The sequence below is a fragment of the Lagenorhynchus albirostris genome, chromosome 18 (assembly GCF_949774975.1).
Source record: "Lagenorhynchus albirostris chromosome 18, mLagAlb1.1, whole genome shotgun sequence".
Lineage (NCBI taxonomy): Eukaryota > Metazoa > Chordata > Mammalia > Artiodactyla > Delphinidae > Lagenorhynchus > Lagenorhynchus albirostris.
In genome coordinates, this window is record NC_083112.1 from 32,653,840 (window position 1) to 32,677,800 (window position 23,961).

General features: G+C 39.3%; 1 protein-coding gene across 1 annotated transcript in view; it reads right to left on the reverse strand.

Annotated features, from left to right (window-relative positions):
* DIAPH3 (diaphanous related formin 3) overlaps positions 1-23,961 on the reverse strand; it is a 546,228-nt gene that overhangs the window by 488,470 nt on the left and 33,797 nt on the right. The window contains 1 exon segment of the mRNA XM_060128783.1: positions 4,096-4,263. Within this exon segment, the coding sequence (XP_059984766.1) occupies positions 4,096-4,263 (168 nt within the window).

A 23,961-nucleotide genomic window follows, 5' to 3' on the forward strand; every position in this document is an offset into this window, starting at 1 on the left:
AAGAGGAGGCATGGAAAGTAAACTGGTATGAATTGGCTAGAGAGGAGAAAAATCAGGAAAAGGAAAAAAGTGTCACGGTACCCAAAGGAAAAAGAGAAACACAAACAAGAGGTCAGCTGTGCTGTGTTACATGTTGCAAACAGGATCTGATGATTGGAAAGCCACTTACAGTTAGAGGGGTAAACATCTACAGCAAAACAACAGCAAAAATGAAAAGCTATTGGTAGAAAGAGCCAGAGTAAACTATTCTTTGTGGAGGACAGGCTCTGAATGGAACAAGATAAAGGACAGGAGCTGTGGTAAAGGACACATGAGCTTCCCATGGACAGGATATGGATCCCAGGGAGAAGCAGGCCCGGGCCATCTAAGAGATACTGCATCCCAAAGGTAACCCCACCAGAGGAATGGTTTCATGGAAGCCTGGGGCAGAAGGCCAAAGGAGACGTCACCAGTGACAAGGGAATTATAGGTGAGACTGGGAGCAGGGGAGCCTGAAAATACCATAGGAGAAAGGAATCCACATTTGTAATCCCCTAACCTCTGACAGGCAAAATGGTCCCCCAAAGATATCCATGCCCTAAGCCCTGGCTTCTGTAAATACGTCAAATGACATGGCAAAAGGGACTCTGTAGATGTAATTAAGGTTACAAACTTTAAAACAGGGAAATTATTTTGGATTTTCTGGGTGAGCCCAAGCTAATACATAAACCCTAAAAAGCAGAGGACTTTCTCCAGATGGAGGCAAGAGATGCCACAGAAGGGGAATTCAGAGAAATTCTAAGTGTGAGATGGACGTGATGTATCTGAGATGTAAGGGCCCATGTGAAGGATAGGAAAGAGGCCTCTCAAAGCTAAGGCAGCCCCCAGAGGACAATCAGGGAGAAAACTGGGACCTCAGTCCTACAACATCAGGGAACTGGACTCTGCCAACAAAATGAAATCAGAAGAGGATTCTCCCCAAAGCCTCTGATAAGAGCCTCTGACACCGACTTCAGCCTTGTCAGCCTACAGAAACCAGCTAAATCGACCTGGACTTCAGCCTACAGAACTATGAGACAATACAATGGTGTGGTTTTAGCCACCAAATCTGTGGCAATTTGTCACGGCCAGCAATAAAACTAACACAACATCCCACGGCACCAGCGCTAGATTATAAATACCCTCAGCCAGCAAAGTATTTTTATTCCTCCTCCCCTCATCTCCAATGTCATCCTGGAGGAGATAGGTTCAGTCTGGAGAGCAGGAAAGAAGGGAACTGCAGTGTGGGGAAACAGAGCAGAGCCCACCAGAGCCCCAAGCACGGCCCCAAGCATGGCCCCAAGCATGGCCCCAAGCACGGCCACAACCACGGCCACAAGCACAGCCACTACCACGGCCACAAGCACAGCCTCTACCACAGCCCCAAGCACAGCCATGACCACAGCCCCAAGCACGGGCCTGACCACGGCCCCAAGCACGGCCACGACCATGACCACAGCCTGCACTGGAGGCTTTAAGTGGAGCAGCCTTGAAAGAGGGAAAGTGAGAGGCTTTCTCTGGATAAAAGTTAACTTATTTAAATTAAACTAGGGTTTTCATTATCTGAAAGCAAACAGAAAACTCTGGGACCTACGGTGAATTTTATCCAGGGGCAGGAAAGAACAAGCTGAAAGAGCTGGTTTAAAGGGGCAATGGCTGGAACAAACAAGTCACTTTCAATCTGTACCTACCATGTTCACCTCGGTCAAAAAGGCAGCTACACAGATCTACTGTGAGTTCAAGAGCAACCACTGAAATTTGACATCCATAAATCAAAGCTGTATACACAGCAATGCTCACACAACTATTTCACATATCTAAGATCTAAAGAGAAACCAAGATGAGCTTTCAGATAAAAACTCTGCTTTCACTGGATGACAAACAGGAAAAAAAGCCCTTAAGAAGTAGCATAACTAAAAATTCATCACTACTTTTAAAAAGTGCACTGAAAATGTTACCCAGCGACCAACTAAATTAATTTCCTAAATAAAAGTGAAATGAGTACAAATGTTGAAGGATTACACTGTACTTCGCATTCATTAAGTAATCAAGTCAACACACTGTCTTTCAAAGGACCGTCTTGAGGAGGGAAAAGAGGTGTTCTTCAAAACAAAGATTTTACTTCATGTAAAAAATCATCTAAGTACCTTTGATAACGTTAAACAAGATTTTTTTAAACTGTACAATGCCAAAACAAAGAATCTAGATACAACTTCTAAATGAAACCTCATTTTGGCAAATGCCAAAAAATGAAAATGGCAGATTATTCAATGTTGCTTCCTCAAAAGAATTTTTATTAATAAAAATGGTACAGATAGGTGCAAGCCAAAAATAAAACCCAACCTAAATCTAGCATCCTCCCCAGATATAAAAACAGCTTTAAATTTGTCAAAGATGTGGTATCCCACCTGCCAAGCCTGAGAAATATCACTAGTCCACATTTAAAGGAGAAAGACCCTTCTCAGCTTTAGAATCTCCAGCAGGTTTTCCCTGCATTGACCACTGTGATATGGTCAAGGTATCAGAAAGGGAGAAAAAAAAAAAAAAAAAACCTTTATTTTTTTTAAAGTCTTTAGTTGTGACAAACTCACTCATTAGCAAATTGGGCAGCCCTGAGAAAGCAATCATTCATTTTACTTCTGCTGAGTAAAGTGAGTTTGACTGCAAAAGGTCTTCTGCCAACAAGGAGACTTGTTTAAGCTTTAACAAGTGGGGCTTCCCTGGTAGTGCAGTGGTTAGGAATCCGCCTGACAATGCAGGAAACACAGGTTTAAGCCCTGGTCCAGGAAGATCCCACATGCCACGGAGCAACTAAGCCCATGCACCACAACTACTGAGCCTGCGCTCTAGAGCCCGCAAGCCACAACTACTGAAGCCCGCGTGCCTAGAGCCCGTGCTCCACAACAAGAGAAGCCACTGCAATGAGAAGCCCGCACACTGCAACGAAGAGTGGCCCCCGCTCACCGCAACTAGAGAAAGCCCGTGGGCAGCAACAAAGACCCAACACAGCCAAAAATAAATAAATAAAATTAATTAATTAATGTAAAATTTTTTAAAAAAAGATTTTAACAAGTGATCTGACCCAGTTATTAAAATGTGTAAACACTTCAAAAACGCCAAAATCCATCTGCCCTGTTCATACAATTAAAATTGATACTCTTAGCTAGGAGAAGGGTAAGAAAGACTAACAGAAACATACTTCTAAAGTCATCATGTTCAGAACAGAATACCATCAACTATGTTCTGTACTTCCTAGGTAGTTGTACTTTAACAACTACTAGCTGCGGTAAGCCTCCATAAATGTCTAACATCACTGGCCTACTTGCTTTACTTACTCAGATGACACCAGCAATTATGAACCAAAAGAAAAATTTTTCTTAACAAGGTAGTCACAAGTGAACCAAAAAAGTACCATTCCAGAATCTCACAGATAATTTAGGTAGTGCTTCCACATATGATACCTGAATGAGGGGGCACTTTATTATCGTGAGTCCTCAAAGGTAGTCTTGAAAAAATCTACCTTATACAAGTCTCATTGACAGATGCAAAGGCTAGCAAAAATGGTTACGTTCTTTTGTTCTAGACTGAAATTATATCAACTTGTGGTGATAAAAGAATTACAAAGGCACACCCCAAATTCAGTGAGTTCAAGTGCAGATTTAACTGTTGCAGTACTATGCAAACCTGGTTATCGTGAGAACTGAGAAAGGACTCAAACAAGGTCCAAAAATCAGCACACTTAACAATGCACACAGCAGAGAGCTGTGACCGTCATTCTCAAATGCAACCGACCCAGACAGACCACTTAGATAATCCATTTAAGGCAAAAAGTATATCATTTGATACTTCAGAGGTTTACGTTTTTATGTATTTCTGTGTAAAACAACTGGTATGACATTTTTCTTCGGATTCTTAATTTTGTAATCCTAAAACTCTCTATGCCTTAAGTACTATCTTAGTGACATCAGAAATCACCTATGGAACCTGAGTTTCAGACATGTGTGGTTCCATTAACATGAGCCGAAGCAAAGGCTTTTTTTTTACATCAAACGTTATATAAGGAATCAAAATTCTTACCATCATCTTTTCAAATAGCTCTAAGATTTCCTTCTCTGACAGTGGCTTTGGAATGTTTTCATTCATCTCTGAAGAGCAATCATTGCTTGAAAATGCAGTCTTCAGGTTGGAAAGTGGAGTCCTTTCTTTCTTGCTCCCTGGAATTCTTATGCTGGCAAATCTGTCCAGCTATGAAGAAAGATAAAATAAATAGCACACACGTAAGTATTCTCTTCTCCAACATTATTTACCTAATTCCCAAAATGAAAAAACAAACAGGGTCAATTACATTATCACTGTGATTTCATCAGGAGGCTTTCAATTAATTCAGCACTTAATCTTTAAAATTAAAAGAAATAATAAATATAAAAATAAGAGTCTTCATAACCATCCTGTCTAAAGGCAGAAGAGATATACAACCTCAAAAGATTCCTTCTAATCTTAAGATTATAGAATTAAGAGTCTAATGAGTGACGTTTGCTTTACAGATTAACAAATTAAGCATTTTTACAAAGGTAACTTAGCTAATTTAGTGGTTGGCATTCTAACTAGTACTCAGTGTCCTGCCCCCCAGCCCCTCATCCAGTGTCCTTTTCATAGTACAGACTATGGGGTGGGGAGGTGGGGGAGCAGGGCATGATTTAGGCATTTTAAAAATTGACTTTTACTTACACCTCCATAACTTGCTGGCCTGATAGACATCACATTTCTCTTTATTCAGGTTGGTCTGTATTTGAACTTCATGAACAACTATAGAGTAGCTAAAGCCTCGGGAAATAAAACTGGATTTTTGCTGCAATGAGATTTCTTCTACAATTATATCATCAAATAGTCCACAGATATTTGAAAATGCATAGACTAGTTTACAAAGTTAATTGTTCATTCATTGAAAATTGCTTGAATTTCACAAGTTCTATTCCTAACAGAGAATCCAGACACATACAGTGTTTCAAGTGGTAACCAGCAAAAAAGGTAAAGAAGTGTGTACTTAAAAAGCACAATGATTCTGGAATTGTTCAGCATAACTGTGCACACATTAAGCTACTATTTTCACCATATATATGTGTAGTACATAGTCCTGTACTATTCATTGTAGTAGCTACTAGCTATGTGTGGTTATTTAAATGTAAATTAAATTTTTTAATTCAGCTCCTTAGTTGCCCTAGTCACATACCAAGTGCTCAAGAACCACAAGAGACTAGTGGTTCCCGTATTGGCCAAAGCACACAAAGTACTTTTCTATCGTGACAGAAGGTTTCTACTGGATAGGGCTACTACAGCCCATTAAAGAAATATAACACTTAAAATTCTGTTTAAAAGGACAGTAAGTCACAGTATTGATTATTCACTTCACTAAAGAAATAGGACTTTTTTCAAATAATGATATGCAAAGATAATAATGTTTATCTTTCAAAATAGGTCTTGAAGTTCACTTTGGAGATAATCCCTAGGAAAAACACCATGTACTATACACTCACACATGGTCCATCTAACATGAACTAAACATTAAAGTACTAACAATATGACAGCTTCTGGCAGGATTACAAAGTAGTCACAAAACACCACTGCTCTCATCCTAACAACAAAAGAAGCCAGATACCCTACAAAATTGTACTTGCTACTGTTTTCAACCCATCAGGAAGCTGAGGAAACAAGAAAACCTGTAAGAACTAAATACTGGGACGTGACAAACTGCTTTTATCCCTGACGAACAGCTGAAGAAAAATAAAGGTAAAGAAAAACCAGCCAAGTTTTTTTTATGAACTTTGACAGCTGCATGGGTACTGGCATGAGAGATTAGAATTCCAAGGGCCTCGGTCATGAAGCCCCAACCATGGAGCAAGTCTGCACCCTCCTACCAACTCTTTCCCTCAAGTCTTCACCAGCTACACGGGGTAGGAGGCCAATGGCTGGGGGCAGAGCAGGAAAGCTGAGCGGGATGCTTGCTCCCTGAAGCATGAAAGGTCTCTCCCAATGCAAAGGAGCTGCTCTCCGAAGGCTCTGGACCAGACAGAAGACCTGAGAGAAATCTAGGCCTTCTGAGAGCACACAACAGCTGAGCACAGCTGACAGAGAGCACACGAAGGCTGGGAGCAGGATAACAGGTCTCTCTGAAGAAACAGAGAGACAGCAATGGAACTGAAAACAAAAAAGAGAATGCTACAGTAACCCTAAAGATGGGCATCAGGACTTTAAAGCAGAAAGAAATATTCCACGTTTTCAAAGCTAAAGTTCAGTTGTAATGTCAAAAAGCAGATTTCCAGAATCTCATTAGCACTCAGATCCTAAGCCCTCAAAACATCTGAGGCCACAGATGAGCTGAATAAAAAACCGAAGCAGCAGGAAACCAAATGCAGCTCAACTAGAGATCACAGTGACTCAGACCCCATTCCAACAGCCTGAAAGAAGGGCATGCCCTTTCTTGGAAGCAAATATTATTTAATTTCTACTGTAATTAAATAAAATGTCCACCATACAATCAAATATTGCTAGACACACAAAGGAGCGAGAAATGCGCCCATAGTCAAAAGAAATCACCTAGAGATGGCCCAGAGGGTAGAATTACTAAACAGACTACTTAAAATAAGATTTATAAAAATATGCTAAAGGATATAATGAAGAGTGGCCATCATGCATGAAGGATGGAGAATTTCAGCAGCAAACCATGGATACTATTTTTTTTTAACTATTAGAATGAAAAATGTATCAGAAATGAAGAGTTCATTAGATGGCCTGAACATTGCTGAGGAAAGAATTGGTGAACCTAAACACATATCAATAGAAAGAATCTAAACTGAAACAAAAAGGAAAAAAAAAATGGGAAAAGGGAAAAAAAAGAATAGAGTAACTACAATCCGTGATACAATATTAAATGTTGTAACACAAGTGTAACTGGGGTCCAGAAGCAGAAGAGAGAGGATAGATAGATAGACAGACAGACATATACATATATCAATTCACAGATCCAAGAAGCTCAGCAAATCCCAGAAAGAATACTAAAATAACAAACAAAAACCAAACCAACAAAAACAGCTAGGAGCCTCATAGTCAAACTGCTGAAAATTAAAAATAAATGGCAAACCACAAAAGTACAGCCAGAGAAAAGAAGACATTATATATAAAACAAAAATGATACAAATGAAAATTTCTCACCAGAAACAATGCCAGCAAAAGACAATGGAATGGCATCTTTGAGGTACTGAAAGAAAAATACCCTTATCCTAGAATTCTATGTTTAGTAAAAATACTTTTCATAAATAGAAGCAAAAGAAAGGCATTTCCAGACAGACAAAAGCTAGAGAATCTGTCGGCAGCAGATCTCCTCTACAAAAAGTGTCAAAAGAAGCTTTTCAGGCAGAATTGATGGAAATGGAATCCCATATTTACAAAAAGAAATGAAGAGCAATGGAGAGGTTGCTCTATTAGAAGTTGGCGATACAAAGATAAATGAGCTATTTAGAACGTAAATAACAAATAACAGTCCAGTGGAGGAGACCAGCACATAGACAGGTAATTATAAAGCTATGTAGACAATGTAGCAAGAAGTGTATACAGTGTATCACAGTAGCAAAGAAGAGGGCCCTCTAACTCACCAACATAAACTTTCCCTCCTTTGAAATAACCCGGAAACATAAAATTATCTCCACATGAATATATGTCCAGAAGTTATGTCTCTATGTACATCAGTACTCCAATCCTTGATACTTGTTTTAAAAAACTAGGGACACCCAACAGCTGTTTTAAGAAATGGGGCTGGTTCCTCTGTCTGTCTTCTGAATCACTACTTCATTGCCATCATTTCTATACATGTAATACCAATTCTTGAGTGTAGAAACTATGCTAACTCCTCTTCACACACACACACAAAAAAAGTTAATTAATATGCTAAACTTATAATGAAGTGAAATTAAGCAAAACATCACTAATGCAACATCAATATTATAAATGTAAACATGTCAATGAATGGGAATAGTAAGTTTAAGCAATTCACAAGCTAATTTGTGAATACTTAACTTCCAACAGTGTAGAAGAAATCAAAATTTTAGTTTTCACCAAAAGTCACAATTTTTTTAAATAAAAATCTCTGAAAGTCATAAAAATAACAATGACTAATATTTATTGAGCCCCTTCTATATCTACACACTGTGCTAAGAGCTTGAAATGAAGCATCAGGTTGAATGTATTTGTTTAATCCTTCAATGAGGAAACTATATGTTTAAATAACAAAGAACAAGCTCCAAAACACTTTTAAACATAAAAATGCCATAGTATTTAGCATAAAAAATAGCATAAAGAAAAAAAAATCAACCCATTATGTTTTTAGATGTAGGACTGCATTTGTATCAATAAACAATACCAGAATTTGTACAATAATACAAAATCAGCACACCTCCCCCACATGCTTAGCACCTAAACTCTGCAGGAGGGTTGCCTTCTATCCAAGTGTTAAAACAAATGTGCACTGGACCACTAGCCTAGCTAGATAAAGGCAAGATAGGAAAAATTAGCATATTCCTTTTCTAACTTCTAACTCTATAAAGATGAAAAAAATCAGTGTTTCATAATTTCAATGCTTTTATTTATTTTCCCTGATTAGAAAGGAATGAAAGACAAAATAAGGAAGGAGCCGTGGGAGAAAAATAAATACAATCCGTCTATATTAGAACAGTAAACTGAATTTGTTGAATACCTCGGGCTTAAAGTAAAAGCATTCCCAGGTATGTGATGCTCTATTGAGCACTACAAGTAGTTTCCAAATAATCTGGGCACTATTACAAGCTAGGTACAGAGTGAACATTACTATCAAATCAGTGTAAATGTTCTAAAGAAGTTTCATTTATTTTAAGGGATGATACTATGACTCCACACATAAATGGGGGAAAAAAAAACCACTCCTAATTTATCTTTCATGGAATTACACATACAATTTGCTTAAACACGACACAAGAGAACATAAAAGCAAACTTTTAAAACACTTTTGTACATAAAAACACGATAGAAATCCCCATCATACTAACTGTAAGTCGATTGTTATTTAATTTGGCAATTTCACTGCAAGTGTATGTGTTTTACAATGTGCACTTGGACTGCTACTCCTAATTTCACCTGAAATTCTCTTAAAGTTCAGCTAGAAACACAACCCAAGCAGGTGAAGTACACAATCTGCCTTTGTTGAAGAACTGGTTAAATACACAGAAGACTCGGGGAATCCTATTATAATGCTGTTTGGAGGTGGTACACAACACAATTAATATGGCTTCAGCTGTGTCTGGGGTGTACTGGGTTTTGTAAATTAATATCACTTATCTTCAGGGGAAGGTAAATGAGCACTCTACTGAGTATTATCTCATACTGATAATCAGTAATGACAGTTTTAAAAAATTTAAAACTCTATCTGGATGTTTAGCTATTGTATAACACTGTAAGAGTGAAAAAACAGTTTTTACTGTTACAATGTTTTAAATGCTAACAGAGCAGTAATTATTTTTAATTTAAAAACAAAAGGCAGGGGAGGAGCTTCAAGATGGCAGAAAGTAAGACGTGGAGATCACCTTCCTCCCCACAAATACCTCAGAAATACATCTACATGTGGAACAACTGCTACAAAACACCTATTGAACGCTGGCAGAAGACCTCAGACCTCCCAAAAGGCAAGAAACTCCCCCACGTACCTGGGCAGGGCAAAAGAAAAACAGAACAGAGACAAAAAGAATAGGGACGGGACCTGCACCAGTGGGAGGGAGCTGTGAAGGAGGAAAGGTTTCCACACGCTAGGAAGCCCCTTCACGGGCGGAGACTGCGGGTGGCAGAGGGGGAAAGCTTCGGAGCCGCGGAGGAGAGCACAGCAACAGGGGTGCAGAGGGCAAAGCGGAGAGATTCCCACACAGAGGATAGGTGCCGACCAGCACTCACCAGCCCGAGAGGCTTGTCTGCTCACCCACCGGGGCGGGTGGGGGCTGGGAGCTGAGGCTTGGGCTTCGGTCCGATCGCTGGGAGAGAACTGGGGTTGGCTGTGTGAAAGCCTGAAGGGGACTAGTGCGCCCTAGGTAGCCAGGAGGGAGTCCGGGAAAGTCTGGAGCTGCCGAAGGGGCAAGAGACTTTTTCTTGCCTCTTTGTTTCCTGGTGCGCAAGGAGAGGGGATTAAGAGCGCCACTTAAAGGAGCTCAGGAGACGGGTGCGAGCCGCGGCTAGCAGCGCGGACCCCAGGAACGGGCATGAGACGCTAAGGCGGCTGCTGCTGCTGCCACCAAGAAGCCTGTGTGCGAGCACAGGTCACTATCCACACAGCCCCTCCCGGGAGCCTGTGCAGCCCGCCTCTGCCAGGGTCCCGAGATCCAGGGACAACTTCCCCGGGAGAACACATGGCACACCTCAGGCTAGTGCAATGTCACGATGGCTCTGCCACCGCAGGCTCGCCCTGCATCCGTACCCCTCCCTCCCCTAGGCCTGAGTGAGACAGAACCCCCGAATCAGCTGCTCCTTTAACCCCATCCTGTCTGAGCAAAGAACAGACGCCTGCAGGAGATCTACACACAGAGGCAGGGCCAAACCCAAACCTGAACTCCGGGAGCTGTGCGAACAAAAAGGGAAATTTCTCCCAGCAGCCTCAGAAGCAGTGGATTAAATCTCCACAATCAACTTGATTTACCCCGCATCTGTGTAAAACCTGAATGGACAAGGAACCATCCGAAATTGAGGAGGTGGACTTTGGGAGCAACGATGTATATATATATTTTTCCCTTTTTCTATTTTTGTGAGTGTGTATGTGTATGCTTCTGTGTGTGATTTTGTCTGTATAGCTTTGCTTTTACCATTTGACCTAGGGTGCTGTCTGTCCGTTTTTTCGTTGTTCTTATATTTTTTAATTAAAAATTTATCTTCTTAATTATTTTTTGTTTAAATAACTTTATTTTATTTTAATCTTCTTCTTTCTTTCTTATTTTTTCTCCCTTTTATTCTGAGCCATGTGGATGGAAAGGCTCTTGGTGCTCCAGCCAGGCATCACAGTGGGGCCACTAGGTGTGAAAGCCAAGTTCAGGACACTGCTCCACAACAGACCTCCCAGATGCACATAATATCAAACAGCAAAAATCTCTCTGACATCTCCATCTCAAGGCCAAGACCCAGCTTCACTCAACGACCAGCAAGCTACACTGCTGGACACCCTATGCCAAACAACTAGCAAGACAGGAACACAACACCATCCATTAGCAGAGAGGCTGCCTAAAATCATAATAAGGGCACAGACACCCCAAACATACCACCAGATGTGGACCTGCCACCAGAAAGACAAGATCCAGCCTCATCCACCGGAACACAGGCACCATTCCCCTCCACAAGGAAGCCTACACAACACACTGAACCAACCTTAGCCACTGGGGACAGACACCAAGAACAACGGGAACTACGAACCTGCAGCCTACAAAAAGGAGACCCCAAACACAGTAAGATAAGCAAAATAAGAAGACAGAAAAACGCACAGCAGATGAAGGAGCAAGGTAAAAACCCACCAGACCTAACAAATGAAGAGGAAATAGGCAGGCTACCTGAAAAATAATTCAGAATAATGATAGTAAAGATGATCCAAAATCTTGGAAACAGAATAGAGAAAATACAAAAATCGTTTAACAAGGACCTAGAAGAACTAAAGAGCAAACAAACAATGATGAACAACACAATAAATGAAATTTAAAATTCTCTAGAAGGGATCAATAGCAGAATAACTGAGGCAGAAAAACGGATAAGTGACCTAGAAAATAAAACAGTGGAAATAACTACTGCAGAGCACAATAAAGAAAAAGGAATGAAAAGAATTGAGGACAGTCTCAGAGACCTCTGGGACAACATTAAACACACCAACATTCGAATTATAGGGGTTCCAGAAGAAGAAGAGAAAACGAAAGGGACTGAGAAAATATTTGAAGAGATTATAGTTGAAAACTTCCCTAGTATGGGAAAGGAAATAGTTAATCAAGTCCAGGAAGCACAGAGAGTCCCATACAAGATAAATCCAAGGAGAAACATGCCAAGACACACATTAATCAAACTATCAAAAATTAACTAAAAAGAAAAAATATTAAAAGCAGCAATGGAAAAACAACACGTAAGGGAATCCGCATAAGGTTAACAGCTGATCTTTCAGCAGAAATTCTGCAAGCCAGAAGGGAGTGGCAGGACATATTTAAGTGATGAAGAAGAAAAACCTACAACCAAGACTACTCTACCCAGCAAGGATCTCGTTCAGATTTGATGGAGAAATTAAAACTTTTACAGACAAGCAAAAGCTAAGAGAATTCAGCATCACCGAACCAGCTTTGCAACAAATGCTATAGGAACTTCTCTAGGCAAGAAACACAAGAGAAGGAAAAGACCTACAATAATAAACACAAAACAATTAAGAACATGGTAATAGGAACATACATATCGATAATTACCTTATATGTAAATGGATTAAATACTCCAACCAAAAGACACAGATTGGCTGAATGGATACAAAAACAAGACCCATATATATGCTGTCTACAAGAGACCCACTTCAGACCTGGGACACATACAGACTGAAAGTGAGGGGATGGAAAAAGATATCCCATGCAAATGGAAATCAAAAGAAAGCTGGAGTAGCAATTCTCATATCAGACAAAATAGACTTTAAAACAAAGACTATTACAAGAGACAAAGAAGGACACTACATAATGATCAAGGGATCAATCCAAGAAGAAGATATAACAATTGTAAATCTTTATGCACCCAACATGGGAGCACCTCAATACATAAGGCAAATACTAACGGCCATAAGAGGGGAAAACCACAGTAACACAATCATAGTAGGGGACTTTACCACCCCACTTTCACCAATGGACAGATCATCCAAAATGAAAATATATGAGGAAATACAAGCTTTAAATGATACATTAAACAAGACAGACTTAATTGATATTTATAGGATATTCCATCGAAAAACAAAAGAATACACATTCTTGTGAAGTGCTCATGGAACATTCTCCAGGATAGATCCTATCTTGGGTCACAAATCAAGCCTTGGTAAATTTAAGAAAACTGAAATTGTATCAAGTATCTTTTCCAACCACACTATGAGACTATATATCAATTACAGAAAAAAAAATCTGTAAGAAATACAAACACATGGAGGCTAAACAACACACTACTTAATAACCAAGAGATCACTCTAGAAATCAAACAGGACATCAAAAAATACCTAGAAACAAATGACAATGAAAACACAGTGGCCCAAAAGCTATGGGATGCAGCAAAAGCAGTTCTAAGCGGGAACTTTGTAGCTATACAATCCTACCTTAAGAAATAAGAAACATCTCAATTAAACAATCTAACCTTAAACATAAAGCAATTAGAGAAAGAAGACCAAAAACCCCCCCAAAGTTAGCAGAAGGAAAGAAATCATAAAGATCAGATCAGAAATAAATGAAAAAGAAATGAAGGAAACGATAGCAAAGATCAATAAAACTAAAAGCTAATTCTGGGCTTCCCTGGGGGCGCAGTGCTTGAGAGTCCGCCTGCCGATGCAGGGGACACGGGTTCATGCCCTGGTCCAGGAAGATCCCACATGCCGCGGAGCGGCTGGGCCCATGAGCCATGGCCGCTGAGCCTGGGCGTCCAGAGCCTGTGCTCCGCAATGGGAGAGGCCACAACGAGAGGCCCACGTACCGCAAAAAAAAAAAAAAAAAAAAAATCCTTAGTAAAAAGTTGGTTCTTTGAGAAGATAAACAATTGATAAACCATTAGCCAGACTTACCAAGAAAAACAGGGAGAAGACTCAAAACAATAGAATTAGAAATGAAAAAGGAGAAGTAACAACTGACACTGCAGAAATACAAATGATCATGAGAGATTACTACGAGCAACTCTATGCCAATAAAATGGACAACCTGGAAGAAATGGAAAAATTCTTAGAAATGCACAACCTTCTGACACTGAACCAGGAAGAAATACAAACTATGAACAGACCAATCACAAGCACTGAAATTGAAACTGTGATTGAAAATCTTCCAACACACAAAAGTCCAGGACCAGATGGCTTCACAGGGGAATTCTATCAAACATTTAGAGAAGAGCTAACACCTATCCTTCTCAAACTCTTCCAAAATATAGCAGAGGGAGGAACACTCCAAAACTCATTCTACGAGGCCACCATCACTCTGATACCAAAACCAGACAAAGATGTCACAAAGAAAGAAAACTACAGGCCAATATCACTGATGAACATAGATGCAAAAACCTCAACAAAAAACTAGCAAAGAGAACCCAACAGCGTATTAAAAGGATCATATACTATGATCAAGTGGGGTTTACCCTAGGAATGCAAGGATTCTTCAATATACACAAAACAATCAATGTGATACACCATATTAACAAACTGAAGAAGAAAAACCATATGATCATATCAATAGATGCAGAAAAAGCTTTCGACAAAATTCAACACCTACTTATGATAAAAAAAAAAAACCCTCCAGAAAGTAGGCATAGAGGGAAATTTCTTCAACATAATAAAGGCCATATATGACAAACCCACAGCCAACATCATTCTCAATGGTGAAAAACTGAAACCATTTCCACAAAGATCAGGAACAAGACAAGGGTGCCCACTCTCACCACTATTATTCAACATAGTTTTGGAAATTTTAGCCACAGCAATCAGAGAAGAAAAAGAAATAAAAGGAATCCAAAACACAAAAGAAGAAGTAAAGCTGTCACTGTTTGCAGGTGACATGACACTATACATAGAGAATCCTAAAGATGCCACCACAAAACTACTAGAGCTAATCAATGCATTTGGTAAAGTAGCAGGACACAAAATTAATGCACAGAAATCTCTTGCATTCCTATACAATAATGATGAAAAATCTGAAAGTGAAATTAAGAAAACACTCCCATCACCACTGCAACAAAAAGAATAAAATACCTAGGAATGAACCTACCTAAGGAGACAAAAGACCTGTATGCAGAAAATTATAAGACACTGATGAAAGCAATTAAAGATGATACAAATAGATGGAGAGATATACCATGTTCTTGGATTGGAAGAATCAAAATTGTGAAAATGAGTCTACTACCCAAAGCAATCTACAGATTCAGTGCAATCCGTATCAAACCACCACTGGCATTTTTCACAGAACTAAAACAAAAAATTTCACAATTTGTATGGAAACACAAAAGACCTGGAATAGCCAAAGCAATCTTGAGAAAGAAAAACGGAGCTGGAGGAATCAGGCTCCCTGACTTCAGACTATACTACAAAGCAACAGAAACCTAGAGAGTATGGTACCGGCACAAAAACAGAAAGATAGATCAATGGAACAGGATAGAAAGCCTAGAGATAACCGCACACACAGATGGTCACCTTATCTTTGATAAAGGAGGCAAGAATATACAGTGAAGAAAAGACTGCCTCTTCAATAAGTGGTGCTGGGAAAACTGGACAGCTACATGTAAAAGAATGAAATTAGAACACTCCCTAACACCATACACAAAAATAATCTCAAAATGGATTAAAGATCTAAATGTAAGGCCAGATACCATCAAACTCTTAGAGGAAAACATAGGCAGAACACTCTATGACATAAATCACAGCAAGATCCTTTTTCAGCCACCTCCTAGAGAAATGGAAATAAAAACAAAAAGAAACAAATGGGACCTAATGAAACTTAAAAGGTTTTGCACAGCAAAGGAAACCATAAACAAGATGAAAAGACAACCCTCAGAATGGGAGAAAATATTTGCAAATGAAGCAACTGACAAAGCATTAATCTCCAAAACATACAAGCAACACATGCAGCTCAATATCAAAAAAACAAATAACCCATGGGCTCCCTGGTGGCACAGTGGTTGAGAGTCCGCCTGCTGATGCAGGGGACATGGTTCGTGCCCCGGTCTGGGAAGATCCCACATGCCGCACAGCGGCTGGGCCCATGAGCCATGGCCGCTGAGCCTGCACGTCCGGAGCCTGTGCTCCACAATGGGAGAGGCCACAACAGTGAGAGGCCCGCGTACCGCAAAAAAATAAAAATAAAAAAAAATAACCCAATCCAAAAATGGGCAGAAGACCTAAATAGACATTTCTCCAAAGAAGATATACAGACTGCCAACAAACACGTAAAAGGATGCTCAACATCACGTATCATTAGAGAAATGCAAATCAAAACTACCATGAGATATCATCTCACACCAGTCAGAATGGCCATCATCAAAAAATCTACAAACAATAAATGCTGGAGAGGGTGTGGAGAAAAGGGAACCCTCTTGCACTGTTTGTGGGTATGTAAATTGATACAGCCACTCTGGAGAACAGTATGGAGGTTCCTTGAAAAACTGAAAATAGAACTACCATACGACCCACCAATCCCACTACTGGGCATATACCCTGAGAAAACCATAATTCAAAAAGAGTCATGTACCACAATGTTCATTGCAGCTCTATTTACAGTAGCCAGGACATGGAAGCAACCTAAGTGTCCATCAACAGATGAATGGATAAAGAAGACGTGGCACATATATACAATAGAATATTACTCAGCCATAAAAAGGAACGAAACTGAGTTATTTGTAGTGAGGTGGATGGACCTAGAGACTGTCATACAGAGTAAAGTAAGTCAGAAAGAGGAAAACAAATACCGTATGCTAACACATATATATGGAATCTAAAAAAAAGGAAAAAAATGGTCAGAAGAACCTAGGGGCAAGATGGGAATAAAGATGCAGACCTACTAGAGAATGGACTTGAGTATATGGGGAGGGGGAAGGGTAAGCTGGGACAAAGTGAGAGAGTGGCATGAACATATATACACTACCAAACTTAAAATAGATAGCTAGTGGGAAGTAGCCGCATAGCACAGGGAGATCAGCTTGGTGTTTTGTGACCAACCTAGAGGGGTGGGATAGGGAGGGTGGGAGGGAGGGAGATGCAAGAGGGAAGAGATATGGGGACATATGTATATAATTGATTCACTTTGTTATAAAGCAGAAATTAACACACCATTGTAAAGCAATTATACTCTAATAAAGATGTTAAAAAAAAGGAAGATATGTAATTATTAGTCATCTTAGAATTTGAAAAGTCAGAAAAACTATTTGTGATCATAAACATACTTCCTTAGAACCCAGAAGGGATTATTTTCATGCAACGCAGGAGAATTATTAAGCAAATAACAGTTCATTTTAAGTAATGAATTAATTCTATTTGAGGGACTTCCCTGGTGGCGAAGCAGTTAAGACTCTGTGCTCCCAATGCAGGGGGCCTGGGTTCGATCCCTGGTCAGCGAACTAGATCCCACATGCATGCCTCAACTAAGAGTTTGCATGCCACAACTAAGGAGCCGGCGATCCGCAACTAAGACCGGGTACGACCAAGTAAATAAATAAATAAATAAATATTTTTTTAAAGTTCTATTTGAACACATATACCTGAAATCCAGAAAAATATATCACTTAAAATTATCAATTTTCATGCAATCTTGTACTACATTTAAGAGAAGGAAAAACCTTAACAGCTAAAATAACTTGGCTTTTTAATTATCTTTATTACTAACCAGGCAACTTGCTGATTAAAAACATGGCTCCAGAGTCTGACTTCTGAATCCTGCCCAGCCCCTTGCTTGCTGGGTTACCCTAACCAAACTACTTAAAATTTCCACGATAGTATCTTTGGTGAAGAACTGGTTAGATATACAGAAGACTGAGGGAATTCTATTATAGTGCTATTCGGAGGTGGTATACCATACTTAATTAATATGGCAGTGAGTTGTTAATAGGAAATAAAACTACTTCTCACTTTTCAGCTTCGGGTTAAAAGGCTGACCACTCTATCTAAAGTAGAACATGAGCTCACCCACTCCCCTTTCTCTGTCACAGCACACGGTTTATTTCCTTCATACGTCCTGACATATGACTTACGAAAACCTATAATTTTCATATATTTTGTAATTGTTGACTCTGCCTCTTTCCCACCAAAATGTAAGTTCCATGCTAGACAAACCATCAACTGTCTTAGTTGTGGTGGCCAGTCTCTAGGACAGCCCCCAGTGATCCCCTGACTTGTGTAACCAACAGCACACTGTGAAAATTATGGAGTGTCATCTCCAAGACTAGATCATAAGAGACATTACAGCTTTTGTCTTGCTCCCTCTTGGATCACTCACTCTAGGATATGCCAGCTGCCAGATCACGAGGACACTGAAGAAGACCTAGGGGGAGGCCCAAAGGGCAAAGAACTGAGCTAAAGAAGCCAGAGAAGCAGGGAGGCATCTTGCCGACAGCCATGTGCTTAAGCCATCCCAGAAGCCCATCAAACCTTCAGATATGAGAGCTCTAGACAACCTCTTCACCGCAACCTCCTGAGACACCAAGTCAGAACCATCCAGCTAAGCAAATTCCAAACTCCTGACCCACAGAAACAATATGAGATAATAAATGTTTGCTGTTTTGGTTTAGTTTGTTACACAGCAGCAGGTAACTGTTACAGCCACTGTTGTGTGTTCAGCCTATGGAACAGTTGCTGGCAGAAAGCTAGCAGTCAATAAGTACTTGAAGGTATGGATAAATAAGAAATTACTAGAGATAAAACACATAAAACATAGTGCCATCCCACAAATGTTTACCACTTAAGGGAAAAATATAATAACAAATTACAAATAAAGTATTGTAAATGCCCTCAAGAAAATCATAAGTAAATTAGCAACAGATAGAGACCAGTGATTAATTCTGGGGTTGAGAAGGAACCTCAAGAGAGGCTTTGGAAAGGGGATACACAGGGAATCTGGTGAGGCTGATATGAGAATTACAGGAGATGGTGCATGTTACAAGCTAAGCAGTATACCTGCGTTGTTCCATGGTCTTTATTAAAATGCAAGTGACATCACTATTACAAAGAGACATTGTCGTGGGGAGGAAAACTGGCCATTCATTGTTTCAGGTGTGATAAGCTAACCACCCCAGTCATAGGTTCACCCAATAACAATTCCCGCAAACCCACCAACTACCTCATTCTACCTTCAATGTTCCTAAATATTACAAATGGGCATTTCCCACTTTTAACTTGTATTATTGAAATTTATGAAAAGGTCTTTAGCCAGACGCTTCTTTGAAAAGATGAAAAAGTACCACCCCCCCCAAAAAATTAACTACTTACAATGATTTGCTCACATTTAGATTTCATATAGTATTTTAATATTATTAAATGAAAAACATTATATTATTGAAATTCCTTTAAATTTCTTGAAAATAAGTTACCACATGCAATACGTATTCCACAGCCAAGTGCCATGTGCAGAGCAGCCAATGGAAATGCCCACGTAGGGAAGAACGAAGGCCTCAGTCTTTCTTTATCTGTGATAAAGTCACAAGTCCAATCCTAGCGTGCATGTGTTCGGTTGCTCATTTGTTTTTATGTTTTGCCTATGTTTATAATTTTTTTAAATACTAAGTTTCACTTAAAGGTTAATTAAAAAGATTTAATCCTTTCCCATTAAGTTCAATAACACCATGAATTCTACCACAGACCCCTTGGTAGTCCATAGACCACAGGTTAAGAGTCCCTGGTAGGTAGATATGGAATAATAACAGAAATAGTGGTGGAAAAGAAAGCAACTCAAGTTCTAATGCTTGCAGTGAATCAATGGGAGGGACTAGATGACCTACAGTTGAGACCAACATGGAGAAATGAAATAAAAATGCTCAAGAAGAGCTGGAAGTTTTTGAATGAAGAGCTACCAGGAAAATAAAGTCCTCAAATAACCCCTAGGTTTCAAGTAGAGCAAGAGGAAAGCAAACATTCAAAGATAACAGGCTTTGAGTTCCAAAGAACAAAGTAGGAGGGTTTTCGAAGGCTGGAGAAGTTGGGAGATACTGTCAGATTAGAAAAATAAACAGACCTGGATGAGGGAGAAGCACATAGGTGCTTAGTGAAGATGTGGATTGATTATGACTTCTGATGTTGACTCTGGTCAGTAGAAAAGTGATTTTAATTGTAATAATTTTAATGAAAATTAACTAGGAAACATAAATCAAACCATGTGGACTGTATCTTCTCAATTTATCTTCTCTCTGCCCTCTGCCCCTACTGCCACTACCCTAGTTCAGGCCACCTGGACAATTGCTGCAGCCTCCTAACTTGTCCCTGTGTCTTCACTGCCCCCTACCTCTACCCCTCCCCGAGCTACTCCCTGCACTGATGTCAATTTGATCTTACTGAAACGCAAATCAAATCATGTCCCTCACTCCCGTGCTTAAAACCTTCAGCCTTTGTAACCCCATTACTCAGAGGATGACCCTCAAATATCTTACCATGGCTCAAAGGTCCACTTTAATCTAAATCTTACTTCCTCTCCAGACAATCTCTTCACTACTCCACCACCCTTATATGATCTAGATGTAATGAATAACCTAGAGTCTTCTACACATGCACAAGCTATCCCTCATGCCTAGAACCTATCCACACCCACAACTCCTATCCCATCCCCTTTATCTGCCTAATTTCAACTCAATCCTTAGCTTTCAGTTTGAACTACATCTCACATAGGAGCCTTTCTGACACCTCAAGACTGGATTAGATGCCCACAGACCTAGTGCTTTCCATTATATTATATGTATACTACTCTGAAACTGCCTTTCATCATACATATGTTTACTCAACAAACCTTTAACTCCTTGAGAACAAGAATTGTTATTTTATTCACTAAATGTTCCTGGAACTTGGCATGGTCCTAAGCATGTAGTGGGTGTTCTATTAATATTTGTTAACTGGGTTAATTAATGAAGAGCTTCCATGCCCAGGACACAAGCTACTGCATCTTACACTTCTAAATCCTTCTGAACGATATTTTAAATAAGGAATAATTAACACAGCATATCACGGAGAATGCCAGACATTATGCCTTTTATATATTAAATTTAAAAACCCAGACTCTTCCCAACACTGTTATTTCAAAGTGCAGTCCCCTACACTAAAAACAAGTATGAATTTCTGTAATTTAATACCATGGTATAAGATAGTAAGGAAAATACCCACTCAAAGGAAAAGAGCACAAATACATTTTAAAAGAATTTAATATTCAAAATACCTCAAAGTTATATATACCCACATCTACTCAAATAGTTTCTAATTGCATATATTCAAATATTATAATACTATATGCTTGAAAGGAAATATAAATTAGCTCTGTAAATAAGTATCAGACTATTTTTAAGACATAGACCAATACTACCCATACACAAAAATTATCTGAAGACATCAACAATGGCTTTCTACTTGCCAACCTGACACTTCCACTAGGAATCCATTCCACTGATATCCAGGAAGTAAAATTATTACAGGGTAAAAAAATTACTACCACTCCTGCCAGCCTGTATTCCAACCTGTCCTTTAAAACTCAGCTGAAAAGTCACCTTCTCTATGAAGTCTTCTCAAAGACCAAAGTTGACCACACCACTGTGCCATTCCAGCCCATATCACTGCACTACAACTGTACACTGGTTGTGTACACATCTATTTCCCCACTGTTCCCAGAGGGCAGAGACAGATTATTCATTTCTGTATTCCTATACTAGTACTAAGCCCGCAATAAAGGCTTCATGAATGAATGGATAAAAGGATGAATAAACAAGTCTGCATACCCTACTACATCTTAGCATATTCAACTCTGAGAGCTCTTGATCTTATTCCCAAGTTTCTACTGATTTGAAGAGGAGCTCTCTAAACCAGTCCATAAATATTTAAAAAGTCCAAGATAGCACTTAAGTGTTACTACTGAAAATCTAAGTACAGGAAGCTCTAATTAACTCATATTAATGGACTCAGAAAGGCCCACCCAACTTAGTAAATAGTTTAAGTTTTATAGAACTTATTTTCATGTATATTCAGTTGTCCCAGTCCATGCTGGTATACCTACTTCAGACAGAATATTTTTAATATATAGTTTTACAGAAAAGCTATTGAATATATTATCATACTTTTTGCTTTATCATTCGTTTTTAACTTAAAAAGGAAAAATAAGAATAAAAATGCAAAATAAACAAATTATAGTACAGAAAGCTTTATATCTTACTAGGCCAATATAATTATTTTAAATTATTCTTTTCCATTGAGCATTTTTTGTAAAGTTAATGATTTAGGTCCCGTGACCGTACGTGCGAGTTAGACACAAATTCAGATAATCAAAATCATTTTATTTTCTTTCATAAGTATGACATCTAATTTAACATATATCCCACAAGACACAGCACATCTAGGTAGGCACAGGAATACTCTGCAGGTAGACAAAATCCAAGCCTGTCAGGCACATCCATCTGGAAACTCATCTTCGAGTGAACCAGTCTCACAGAAAACACCCAGGAATATGCTGGAGTGGCCTGGCAGCAGTTAGTTATACTGAGTGAGTCTGAAAGCCCATGGAGAACAGGGAAATCTTCTCAAAGCACCCATCAGAATGCACACCCAGACCATGAACCCCTCAGCGTCTCTAAGACCCCATTCCCGAGGGGAACCAGGAAAGCCTGCACGTATACCTGGCAGCAGGCTGCCATTGTTGCTGGATCTGTGATTTCCATACAGAAGTTTTTCTACGCCCTTGGCAATTAAGAAACCTTATATCCTTTACCCGTTGCCATCTCTCAGTCACACATATCATTATTCCTTTCAGACAGACCTTTTTCAGTTTTGTTTACTAGAAATATTCAAAACAGTTCATTTCTTATCACAGAAAAATTCTTAGATACAATATGTCTTTACAATTATAATTTTCTCAGGATTAAGATCGATGGCTATGATACAACTTTCCCTTGTCAGTTTCAAGGTCAGTAGTCTCATATGGGTGGCTGCAAGAGAAAAGCAGAAAATAAGGAGATATATTGAATACGTCTAGATTTTACACTGGCACTCTGAGTGGAGAAAGGGATAGGACTTAAGTGGCAGTATAACTCTCTTGGTAAAGATCATGTTCTCTGGGGCCAGTCTGCCAGTTTTCCCAGCTGCCTCATGTGACTTTGAACCAGTTACTTATACTATCTCTTGCCTCAGTTTCTCTGTATTTGAAAAAGGGAATAATAATAATACCCACTCAGAGGCTTGTTGTGAAAACTGAATGTGCTTATAAAGCTAACATTTGGAATGCTACTTGGCACATAGCTAGTAATTAACTGTCCTTACCATCACATAACACTCCTTTTTCCAATCAGCAGCTGTGTTTCTACATTCTCTAAGTAAATTCTCCAGCAACTTATCTTACATCTTTCTATTCCCTGGAAGATTCCTGCATGTTGACTGAGAGACGTATACCAAGTTAGAGAAGCAGGGTTCTACCATGGAGGCCTTATGTGCCATGTCAAAAAGCTTTAGGCTTGACCTATAGATAACAGGTGCAATTAAGCAGTTTCAAATAGGATAAAATATGGTCAGACATGCAATTTAGATAGGTCACTCTGGTTTCTGTGCAGGAAGTTGGCTTTTTAGGAAGCAATAGAAAGTTGTGAGAGTCCTGACGAGATAATAAAGGGACTAGTGCTGTCATAGAAGACTTGAGAGAAGAGAATATATTCAAGAAATAATCAAACACTGGAAGGGTGAAGTTACCGTCTATGAAAATATAGGAATAGAAATGTGTTTAAGAGGGAAGTAAAGCGTTTAATTTGGGGCACATAGAGTTTCAAGTACAAATGAGACATCCATGTGAAGGTATTCTAGGTCAATGCATGAATGTCTCAACTTGAGGGAAAGATCATAGACAGAGATATACACAAAGATATACCAAGTCAAGTACTATATACACAGGAAAGGAGCAATGGCTTCAGGAAAGCAACCTGAGAAATGACAATAGTTTTAAGATAGGCAAAGGAAAAACACACACAATACAGATAGAAAAG